General features: G+C 39.9%; 1 protein-coding gene across 3 annotated transcripts in view; it reads right to left on the bottom strand.

Moving 5' to 3' along the window:
- Positions 1-429: 429 nt before the first annotated feature.
- The window catches only part of LOC135771154 (alpha-2-macroglobulin-like), a 68,254-nt gene continuing 56,806 nt past the window's right edge, over positions 430-11,877 (bottom strand). The window contains exons 9-34 of one of the 3 annotated variants that reach the window (XM_065281259.2): positions 9,938-10,058; positions 9,696-9,805; positions 9,456-9,626; positions 9,133-9,366; positions 8,813-9,025; positions 7,020-7,169; positions 6,800-6,925; positions 6,547-6,640; positions 6,122-6,236; positions 5,675-5,900; positions 5,470-5,599; positions 5,263-5,384; positions 5,083-5,134; positions 4,874-4,957; positions 4,601-4,777; positions 4,430-4,505; positions 2,805-2,961; positions 2,659-2,733; positions 2,415-2,577; positions 2,139-2,332; positions 1,836-2,048; positions 1,584-1,705; positions 1,148-1,229; positions 933-998; positions 716-821; positions 430-582 (exon numbers count right to left, since the gene is read on the bottom strand). In XM_065281259.2, coding sequence (XP_065137331.1) covers positions 542-582; positions 716-821; positions 933-998; positions 1,148-1,229; positions 1,584-1,705; positions 1,836-2,048; positions 2,139-2,332; positions 2,415-2,577; positions 2,659-2,733; positions 2,805-2,961; positions 4,430-4,505; positions 4,601-4,777; positions 4,874-4,957; positions 5,083-5,134; positions 5,263-5,384; positions 5,470-5,599; positions 5,675-5,900; positions 6,122-6,236; positions 6,547-6,640; positions 6,800-6,925; positions 7,020-7,169; positions 8,813-9,025; positions 9,133-9,366; positions 9,456-9,626; positions 9,696-9,805; positions 9,938-10,058 — 3,420 coding nt within the window. In that variant the 3' untranslated portion in view covers positions 430-541. The remainder of the gene's footprint in view (positions 583-715; positions 822-932; positions 999-1,147; positions 1,230-1,583; positions 1,706-1,835; positions 2,049-2,138; positions 2,333-2,414; positions 2,578-2,658; positions 2,734-2,804; positions 2,962-4,429; positions 4,506-4,600; positions 4,778-4,873; positions 4,958-5,082; positions 5,135-5,262; positions 5,385-5,469; positions 5,600-5,674; positions 5,901-6,121; positions 6,237-6,546; positions 6,641-6,799; positions 6,926-7,019; positions 7,170-8,812; positions 9,026-9,132; positions 9,367-9,455; positions 9,627-9,695; positions 9,806-9,937; positions 10,059-11,877) is intronic. The other 2 variants (XM_065281260.2, XM_065281262.2) reach the window with 2 other exon arrangements.

Genomic DNA, 11,877 nt, shown 5'->3' with positions numbered 1-11,877 from the left:
CGCAGAGCAACACATAGCCTACAGTGTAGCTAAGGCATAGAAACTATAGACGACTATAACTTGGACTTCAGTATGACGAAAGGATTTAAACAGGTAGTTGTCAGTTCTGCCTATAGGGGATACAGCTTAGAGTTTAGAGATATTGAGTTTAGAGTTAGGTTTGGGGGTAGGATTAGGATGAAAAACAGGACTCATCCAGTGAGATTTCATGCAATTTTGGCATAGCCGTATCCCTTCTAGCCACAACCGTAATTGTCTTGAGCAAAATAAGTAACCTAACATTCAGTGCATTTAATTTCTAGTCTTAGTCTTAGACATTGAGATGTTGACAAAATCAGATTTCTGAGATTTATTTAAGTTTTGGCCCATGGGGTTGAGGTTGTGTAAGACATTCTAGACCAAAAAAACCCAAACAAAAGACTTTAACACTTTTATGTAGTAAAACTTTATTTTTGTTTAGAATAAAGAACAAACAAACTGAATACATAAAATATAATTTTAGTTTCAACTTGAAATTCATCCAAGGGGGCAATGAGCTGCATTATTCACATGGGAAGGAGTACTCGGTCTCTGACTGATCACCTGAAGAAAACATAAAATGTATCACAGATAATCACAGCAATTTACAAAATGTTATATAAATACTTGTACAGTACACTTTCAAATGAATTAAATGTTGCATGTCAGTGAGCAATAGTGGTATATCTAATCTTACTTGTTTGGTAATAATCATAGACTTTGATCACAGCTGGCTTGAGGTTCTTGACTGGAAGAATCTGTTTTAATTGTATCTCATAATTCATAGGGATATTTTTTGGAACCTGCAGGAGGATCAACAGAAGAAGACAAACTCTCAGTCATTGGCATTATAGCTAAAATATTTATGGATAAATTATATTAATAATTACAAAATACAAGTGTCATTCTCTCACCTCCTTCAAATATACAAGGACATGATCATCTTTAGTATCCACCCGCTCCACAAGTGGTGCAAACGTCTGTGAGGGAAATTTATTAAAGTAATTAAAGATATTGTCAAGACTTACCTCTAAAGTTATTGTGTTACTGTTCTTAAGTGTGAAAATGCAGAGACATCAGAGTTCAAAAAACAAGTTTGTGATTCATCACTTTAAAAACTTAAACCCACCAATGATGTGTCAGCTGTGAATCCTGATAAGAGCTTAATATCCACAATGACCATGTTAGTAGTTTCCTCTGGACCATTATATCTGCAAAAATAAATAAATAACTTAAGGTTGGTTTCTTGAATACCTCAAATAATTACAAAAAATACAATTTAAGTAGGAAAAAGTGTGCAATTTAAAATTAGTAAAACTAACACATCAGAGTTTCTATCATTCATTATGTTTCTGTCATCAAATTTCTCTTTAGTTTTAGAGATATGTAATTTCACTTCATATTATAAGTTATTTGGGTATTAATGATGAAATATTTGTAGGTCAAACACAGACCAGTTTGAGCTCATTTTGCATTAATTTGTAAGAGAAATTAGCTATTCAGATGTGTCTGCTGGACAAACTAAAGCCATAATCATGTCTATTGTTACTCAGAAGTGTTCATACTTGACTGTAAATTTCAAATTGTTTGGTTGTGCGATTGATTTTTGGCAATCAGCCTCAAGCGTGGCTTCAACGGTCAATGTTTTATCTTCACTGGGAGTGGGAATGTTGTAAAACAGAGCCATCTGAGAGAAAGAAATAAAGAATCAATACAAACACAAACTAATTCATAAATCATCACACATACAGTTTGTTAAACCACAGAGATATGCCAAGTGTTTTTATTAATGCTAAGATGTACCAGAAGTTTCTGACCTGCACAGACACACAGGTCGAGCCTTTCACTTCAATACTGTATTTGCCAGGAACATTGGTCAGTTTCTTCTCCTGATACAGTAACTTGTTGTCCTGATTCACATCAAAGTTGTGAGAGTCTCCTGCTGACTGAACCGTCACTGTACTGAAACCATCAGAGCTGAAGACTTTGGTGGCGTACAAAGACAAAGCCTGAAGAGCCACAACTGTGTCCTGATAACATCAAAACATGGAAATGCATTCTGGGTAATAAAATAAACAGATGTTCACTAAGATTACTTCATTTTCATTAGTATGATTAACCTGTGTAGATGAGAATCCTCCATAGGCGTTCTGCTGCTTGACAAGCCAGCTGACGATCCTGTTAGCATAACCCAGCTCAACTGTAGTGACTGAATCTGAAGTGAGAACAGCTAGCAGAACATATGAGCTGATCTCCACTGACAGAGAACCAGAATCATCAACAGATCCTGACTGAGACCAGTGAAGCTGAGACCCTTTAGAACCAAAGTGATGTGAATAAACAACAGATAAAACAACAGATATTGTTGACATTCAAGAATACACGAATGTCTTTACCTTCTGAAATGGCAAGATTTTCCAGTTCCTTTAAAAGCTGCTGTCTGGTGTCCGTGTCATTCGCCAGACTGAAAGTGTAGGCAAGCAGCGCAGTGCTGTAAGTGTTTTTAAGATTCCCAATGATGGACCTCAAACAGGACAAACCTTGAGCGACCACAGGATCCTGAAACACAAACAGATAAACAGCAGATGTGAGTGTCATTCATCTAATAGTTTATACTATGATGTCTGTTGATGTACTTACTGTGACTGGAGTTTCCAGTTCAAGTAATGATGCGGTGATGTAAGCAGTCATGGTTATATTATCATTTACTCCACCCTGTAGAGACACAGAAGCAAATAAAGCGACATACTGTAGTAAATTTATCATGAAAATCTTTAATCACGTACCTTCATTCTGTTGTTGAACAAACTTCCTTGTTGAATAAAACAACCATCTGTACTGCGCCTACTTATTAACCAATCCTTTGCACTTTTAATAACATCTGGATCAATGTATATGTACTTCTGTGCTTTGCCAAAAGACCTCAGGACAAAAGATGTCAACCTGGAGGTTTGGAAATTGGAGATGTATCAGTTTTTGATCAATAGTCTTGATCACTGTAATATATTTTAGAGAAATATAATTAAGCAATATCGCTCGAGTAGGAGTGTGATATAGCTCTATATCATCACGGCTGTGATTAGGCCAGAGGCACGAGGCCGTAGGCCGAGTGCCGGAGGCAATCACAGCCGTGATGATATAGAGCTATATCACACGACTCCGAGAGCGATATTGCTTTTATACAACAGTTCGACGGCACACGTTTGAAAAACGAAAACTAAAAAACAACAACGGAGTTATTTTAAAAGCCTCTTTGTTTGAGAACTACTTCTTCCGCCACGGATTTGAGGGCGGCCAGAATGACAGGTAAAACTTTCGGCTGCTTTGAAGCTCATAACAACTCAATGGACGGAAAAAACGTTTCTTTATATTACCGTTTCTTGGTCACAAAGTGTAGTTTTAAGATTAGTTTAGTCGAGAATGTACATGTATTATATTTAAATCTGCAGTCGATTAGTAAAGATAGCGCCTGTTTGAACGAGTGCTTACTGAGATTCGGTACGAATGAGAACCAAAGCATGAGCGGACGTGAGTGTTCACTCGCCCCGCTGACCACCGCCCTCTCTGGGCTACATCTCTGACAGAGATACCCTGGCTCTCATGTTGGCCTTGTTTGTTTATGATCGTCAAAATGAGATCAAATCAGCAGTATGTGGTGTCATGATCAAACGATTACTTGTTTTTTTATTCATATTTAGTGTCTTTTGTGTTGTTATTGTTTTGGCGCGAGGTAAAAGTTAATAAAACTATACTTGTATAACGTTACTATTGCTTTCTCATTTATTCTTAACGCGATACGAGCACTCGATTATTATTATTAAACTTTGTTCTTGTCAGTGCTATACAAAATGGTTTTTTATAAGTGTCAGAGAGATGTTTTTGCATGCTGCTTATAAATATACCAGTGGCGATATCTCATAACATGTTTTAATAGTCACATCACGATAAAGTAAATGATCAATGTCCACATTTAAAAGCTGCGGTGCTTACCTGCAGTTCCACGGTGTTTTCGCGTTCTGATAAAAGATATAGCTCCAGAAAAAAACGAGTGTTTATATTCCTCTTTCCAAGTGTTAATCGTCCACACGATGTGACAAGACATTTCTCCCATTAACTTTAACGTAACATCCAAGAGCGCTGATCTTTGACAGAATAATTACTTCCGATTGGGGATTCACAGACTGATTTATGAGCTAGTAAACTAATGAGACACACGGAGAGTGATTCAAAACAGCGCGTCTGTGTTTTTCCATTCAGAGATGAGCCTGCTTAGGACCTCCATTCACTAGGTGGCGGAATAATACGAAAGGTGATGCGGTTACAGTGCCGTTATCAGCACAATATCGCATAGCTCTTAGCCAATCAGATTCGAGAACCAGAAAGAACTGTTGTATAAAAATGAAATATTCACCATGTATTCTCTTCACCACGGCCGAATGTACTGTATCCACCACTGTCATGTCTGTAGTTCAGCTGTCTCTGATATCCTGTTTAGTTTGACAGTGAATGAACAGTGAAACAGTGATTTTCTCTTAAATTTTAATGCAAGCATGAATCAAATCCATGATTTGTTTTTTCTTACCACTCTTCAGGAAGCCTGTGGCTCTCTCTCTGATGGCTGAAGTGAGTTGCTTTGTGTTTTCCAGATACTGTAAAATGTAAATATTGGGAGACAGAACAGCAATGTTTTGTTCTCCACAGCCGTACGGCATTCGTAATAATCCATGAAGATTCTGCAGTGCACGACCCAATATGTCTCCTACAACAGAAATGTAATAAATTTACATTGTGTCATTAAATTTAAAATACAAATGTATCGTCTCATTTCTGTTTGTGTATCTACAGTAAATGTTACCAATGACTGAAACTGAAGATCTGGCTGATCCCTCTATCACATCTTTAGGAAGCGTCAGATCCAGCTCTTCTGAAAGACTGTAACCTATGAAACAGAGAAATAAAAACATGTCAATGATCAGCACATTATGATTGTACACAATAGACATGAGTCTATCACAACAGTTTTTATATTTTAACTTTTATCACAAGCATTAAATGTAAACAAACCCTTTGGACACAGTAACCAGCTGTGAGTCTCTGTCTTTTCAGTCCCTTCAGCCTACAGCAGAAAATAATATAACAGATTTATGATTAAAATCATATCAGAGTAATAAAAGCAATATTAGGATGACATACTGTATAAGAAACATCTGTGTTATGTGTGAGATCTGTTGGCGGTGAGCTCACCTGTACAAGGAGACTTCGAGTAACTATGTCAATGCGTCCTCTCTCTGGCACGCTCACAATCTCATTGTCACACACAGTCTGTGACTGCTCTGCCTCTGCACTCACTGTTATATTCAACACTCCTACAAAACAAACAACTCATGATCATCTCCACTGATGAAATACTTACAAAAACACAAGACACTGATTCAGATTAAACAAACTGACCAAGAACAGAAGGAGTGAGAATCCATTTAAAGGTTTTTCTTCCATTAGCACACAGACAGGATGAATACTGGTCATCATCAGAGGAGGCTTTAAGAGTGAAGTCTGAAGATGGAGCTGGAGTTACTTTAACCTGTCCATGAAAGATGGAGGATTACTTCAGATTTGATATGACAGAAATATGAGAAGATGTTCACAGAAATCTCACCATGATACATTTGGACAGATAGTTGAAGACGGTGGCCTTCAGTTCAAAGATCTCCCCACGGATGATGGAGTAAGGCAGAGAAAGCTCCAGGAAGAAGGGCTGGAAAACTGTCAGCTGAGCAGGAGGAGTCAAACCCAATCCTTTGGAGGACAGACAGAAGGCATCCGTCTCCCAAGTGGTGATGGTGTCAGGAACCTTGACAGGAACCTGTGTTGCTCCAGAGTCCCTGTGGTGGAATTACTACAATATTTGAACTTTGCCATATAGGTAATTTTTGCAATATAACATTCAAATGCATAACGACACAACTTTGATTTAAACAAATCTCCAAATGTTATGACACAGTTCAAACATGACATTAACTTTATAATTATTTTATAATAAATAACTAATAAATCACTATGCCAACAGATACAATAACTGCCACTGTAAGGCAGCTTCACTAACCCAACTTCAGAAAGTTGCCAAATCCATGTTTCTGGAAAGACGCTCCTTACTGTTACTTGAGGATCTTCAAAGCCACCCCTTGCACCTTGTCCAGCCAAAAGATAGTCATACGCTACTGAAAGGAGAAGAGAGTATTTTTTAAAAAGAAGTCTGCATCATAACCTATTACGATAGACTTTGATATAGCCTACAGTACATATAATCACTAAAGAACTGCAAAAAGGGATGTAGCAGCCATTCAATATTTTTTTCTTAATTTTTTCAATACATTTTCTTGCAATATGATTAAAATGCCATCATATTCATGTAAATGTTTAAAACTGGTACATTCAATTTATTTTTTTTTAAATCAGGCTTTTCTTCATTTTTATTGAAGTACTTATTTATTAACATGTACATATATAACAATAAAAACAAATATTTACTCATTGTATCGTGTCTGTGAAAAGTCATGCCCTTGTATGTAAGACACTGAGGTTCTCTCACAGCCAAATTTGTTGCCATTTTTAATCCCACTTTCTGCCAAACAGCAAAAAATAAAGCAAATGAATAGTTACATTATGCATATCTTTAATAATCACGACCTAGTTTTATAAATCATTTCATTTAATGTTTGCTTGTATGTAAAAAACTATTTAATATTATGCAGAAAAGAAAATCATTATCCCACTTTGTTACCTTTAAGGATTCATAGACGTGATCTATACCCACAGCTCGACGGGGTCTAACATGCAAACATGTTTGCTCATCTTCAGCCTGGTATGGATATTCTGACACTGAACGCACTGGCAAAAGTTTAAAAATCTGTAATAGGATGAATCATAATCGCTCATTAGTCTTCCTTATAAAAAATATTTTACATCTATCTGCAGTGAGTATGGATGAGATTGAGTGAGACCTTATCAGCATCCAGACGTTTTCCTGGTTCCAAGATGTGAACACTTTGATCTACAGCACTGAGAGCACACAGTGAACCAGGCTGAGCCGACAGCTGTATTGTGTTTGCTTCACCTGGAACTGCTGTAGCAGGAGAAAACTGAAGAGACACCTGAGACAACAACACAAAAGGAAGATCATACAGTAAAAAATAGGATTCATCATTTCACATATATTCAATAATCACAGCCCTGAACACAAATATTACTTTTATACTACAGTTTGACGGCACAAGTTTAATAAACGATAACAGTGTTTTTAAAAGCCACTTTTGTCAGGAACTACTTTCTTCTGCCATGCACACGAAACTCAAAATGACAGGTAACCTTTCAGCCGTTTGTTTTCAATGTCACAACTCAATAGATGTAATAGCCTTTCTCAATATTACTGTTTCTAGGTCACAACTTGTAGTTTTAATAGTAGTTCAGGCAATAATATATATGTATAATATTTAAATGCGCAATCGATTAGTAAAGATAGCACCTATTTAAACATTTGCCTAGAAAAAAATCGGACGTGTGAATTTCAGCGCGACAAGCATATGTCAGTGTTCGCATAGGCTATGCCGTGTCTCAGACACTCCTATTTGACGGTGGCTCTGTCTGAGGTACCGGTTTCTGATGGACAGTTTAAAATCTTCGGTTAATCAAACCAGCAGTCTTTGGTCTCATGAATCTATTATTTGTTTCTTTTATTTTTGTCGGATGTAAAAGTTAAATTACATAACTATATATGAAACTGATTTTCTATTTAATCTTAAGCGGTGAACTGTCTTTTTACTGAACTGGTCCGTACCGGTACTATGAAACAGGTTTAATTGAGTTAAAAAAGATCCTCAGAGAGATGTCGTTTCTGTGTGATGTTTATAAATATCAGTGGTGTTGTCTCGTGTTTTAATATTCACATCGCCAGAAAGTCAGCAAGCGTCCCGAATCCCTGATGTATAGTGAGCCAGCTGTTTTACCAGGGCCCAAATGCCTGTACTAGCTGCGTTCATTCCAAACAGTGTGCGCCCTTTCAAGGAAGGGGACACGTGCAAACAGATGCTCCAGGTAAAAAGAAAATGATTGTTTTCGTTGCTCTATTCGGCAAGTGTATTTTAATCGGCCACACTATGAGACACAATGACGGCAACTTCCTCCAAAGTTTACACACCCAAACCTTTGAAGGGAATCAGGCTGATATGACACTCTTGGAAGCTTTCTCCAGTCACAGATAGAGCGACCGTACAGCTCAAGTGCCTTTCTGATCAGTGGCGGAATGATATTGTAAACCAGTGGTTCTCAACTGGGGGCTGGGAGATGGTGACAGGTGGGCCCCAGTTTTATGACATTTTATAAAATACATTAATTTATCAAGAATTCTGTGTAATTTAGCCAAAAAAATAAGGCTACCAACCAACAACACTACTTTTTATAATTTAATGTTTTGAATAATTGAAATGTTAACTTTGAGAACTGTTTTTTGTCATAAATTTTCTTTGGGGGAGGGGGGGGGGGGGCGCGAAGGAATGCACCGTTCCTACACAAGTGGGCCGCAAGCTGAAAAAGTTGGATAACCACTGTTGTAAACGATACGAAATAGTGAAGCGGTTCCTGTTACGATCAGTAGAATATATCACAGCTATCAGCCAATCAGATTCGAGAACCAAAAGAACTATTAAATAAATATATATTCAAAGCAGTAAAACATTACAGGAAATTCTAATTAATATTTTGAAATAATATAATTCAGGATTGCTACATTGTTTCATACCTTGTTATTGAAACACTTTTCAGTGTTGAAGTTTTTATTCGCAGCAACTACATTGTCACTTGGCAGAACACAGTATGCAAGTATCTGCACTACTGGAGTCAGATCTGCTTTAACAGACAGTTTGAATGACACTGTGCCACTTGCTGCTCCATTAGAAGTCTTCACTTCAACCTTCTCATATCCATGATGAACTATCACACCTCTGGACAAGACCTGAGACAAACACACAACACACTGTTAACGAACTGACCAGTTAATACTGTCAAACAGATCTCTATGAAACTCTACACTGATAATGAACATGTAGTATTGATACTCACCATATAGACAATATCAGTGTTGAAGTTATTAATGGCTTCTCCAATGAAATGATAATTAATGGTTACTGGAAGCTCAGCATCACACTTTAAGGGTTCCTTAAGATTGTCTATAGTCAGTTCACTAAATGATGGGGTATATGGGGTGGCGGGCTGGAAAATTGAAACTCCTTTTTGATCTGTAGGGAAGTGAGGCTTGCCATAGGTATTTAAATAAAATCCTGGATATATGCTTGCCTGGACAACAATGAACGAGAAATTACAACCATCAAATCCATGGCAATACTTTAAACAACAGAAAACTGGATTAGGACAAACTATCATACCATCAGATTAAGATCACTTTTAGGCAGACTAGATGTATTAAGTGAGAATGCTGCCAGTCCATTGTCATCTGTAGTGAGATTAAAGAGCAGATTTGGGGACCAGTCAATCCTCTTAAAGAGATAAACGTCTTTGTTTGAAATTGGTGTTCCTTTGAAATCTGTAACCTTGATCTGGTGAAAAAATAAGCAGGAGTAAAGTTTTGTGCATTTATTGATAAGTGAAAAAAAAGACAAACTTACTTTTCCTTTTATGACTGATCCGTGTTTATATGTCGTGGGTAGGTCTGTAATTGCCAATTGTCCAATTTCATAAGTGAAGGATACAGTTTCTGATTTTGTCATGGTGGTCTCTGTTAAATACAGATGGTTACTGTGTAGCTTACATTTAAATGACTTTTGAATCACAGTTTATTTCAATAATACAAATGAAGATGATCAGTACATTGCGAAAGCGTGAATTCATCTCTACAGTCACAGCTCACCTGTTCCTTCTTCTGTTACTTTCACATCAACATTAAGATAATTGTACAGTTGATTGTTTATTGTAATGTTGCTGAAGGCTGATGCATTAAAAGAATGAACGGCACAGCTCGTCTCCTTTAACTAATGGTAAGGAAAGACACAAACAGAATAAAGTGACTACTAAATACAGTTCCCTTTCAGTCGGTCACTACCACGTCACGTCGTGACCGACGAATTGGGAACTCGCTTAGAGAGACCAATCTGCTTCGTTTACTACTAAAACGCCAATGAACTTGGCATTGAGATATTTGCATAATGCTGGCGCCGCCCCGCCAGGTGCGTATATAAGCAGCAGCTGCAAATATGGAAATTAGCTTTTTCGCTTCGAAAGCCGGCATTATCTGCTACTGGGAAGCTACTTGCTCTTCTGGGAACGGTTGCTGAAGTTGATTGACTAGCAGTACTAACACAGCGGACGCTCGCAGTATTCCACTGCTCTGCATCTATTTTGTTTTGAGTTTAGTGTGTGCGTTGCCTCTCCCTGTGCGCATCATCAGCTGAGCACCTAAGGAGTGATTTCCCTAAAGAGTGATACATGAGAGCTCTGTGTCTTTTTAAAAACAGCCACTCTCTCATATATTCAGAGATCAGCGTCCTTTCCAGGATAGCTTTTCCTCCGTGCGATCTTGGATGCGAGAAGTACAGGGATTCCAGTGACGGTCACGAGCACTGTCTTCGTGCTTGGGCATCGAGCACTCCGAGGCTGCGTTCGTGGAGAGCTTTTGCTCTCTCTGTGAGAGCATAACCCTCTTGGATTACGGAGACGACTGTCATTTCTACGGGAACGACGTCCGTGCCTTTCCAGTGCTGAACGCCGCCATGGTGCGGCTGTCAAGCGCTCGCAGGACGCTCTTCGCATCACTACGCTGAGTAGGACGGAGGATGCGTCCTCCACCTACCGGCCTTCTCATCCTCAGCCGGTTGAGGCTCTGGTGGAGACTGCAGAGTCGTGTTCTACGATTTCTGACGAATCCATTGGACCTCCTACTGGTCCCGTCACTTCTGCAGCATCAGAGGGGTGCCAATTTTTTCCCTCCGAGGCAGAGTCGTCCCGGAGATGGCGGCCGTGCCCGCTCGAGCGGCAGATACGGTAGAGTTGGAGGGGTTAATCCCTCTCCGCCCGAACTGTCCCGCCCACATGATTGGAACTTCGGAGCTGCTCGGGCCTCTCGGTCCTCACCTCCTGTGTCTGGCTTACACGACGGACGCAGACGAGAACAACTTCCTGAATGCTCCTGTCTCACAGACCGGCCTCTTCGGCGAGCCCAGGGAGTCGTACAGCTATGCTGCGCAGACTGAGGCGATCTCCTAGGTTGTGCCCCGGCGGAAGAGAGCTGCCCTTGGTCCACCAACGCCGGCTTCTCAGTCTGCCTCTCGCCGTCGGCGTCCTGCGGCGGCCACCTCCGTTCCCCTCCTTGGACCCCATCTCGGCAGCGCAGGGGAACCGGTCGTCAGCAGCTCGCCCCGCCCGCTTAGCCGCTTCCCGTGAAAATCGAGAGTTTAAATGGCCAGAGACGGGCAACCCGGAGTGGCAGAGGATCACTCTTCAGGAGACGGTGATTCGCTCCTTCCCCCGGTAGAGGGTCGGGTGGAAAATCCTTGGTTTGCATGTGTTCCACCAGCTGTCCAGCCGGTACCCACTTAACCACACATAAGAGTGCCTTCCTCTTTCCTATCCAGGTCTCCGGAGGATCGAGAGAGCCGTGAGCGGGCACACACCAGCTCACCCTACCTCTCCTCTATCACCAGCGGGTGTTTTTCCGGAGGCTGCGCTCTCCGCGCAGGAGACCAGACGACCGTAACCCTCAGCGGGCTCAGGTCAGTGTCACACACACACATACTGTAGATGTTTATGCTGTCACAGCAGATGCACCGACAGTCTCACCTGTCTCGCTTCGCT

The sequence above is a fragment of the Paramisgurnus dabryanus genome, chromosome 8, assembly GCF_030506205.2.
Source record: "Paramisgurnus dabryanus chromosome 8, PD_genome_1.1, whole genome shotgun sequence".
NCBI classification, from domain to species: Eukaryota; Metazoa; Chordata; class Actinopteri; order Cypriniformes; family Cobitidae; genus Paramisgurnus; species Paramisgurnus dabryanus.
Note: the sequence above shows the minus strand (reverse complement) of the source record. Positions and strands in the feature narration are given on the sequence as shown.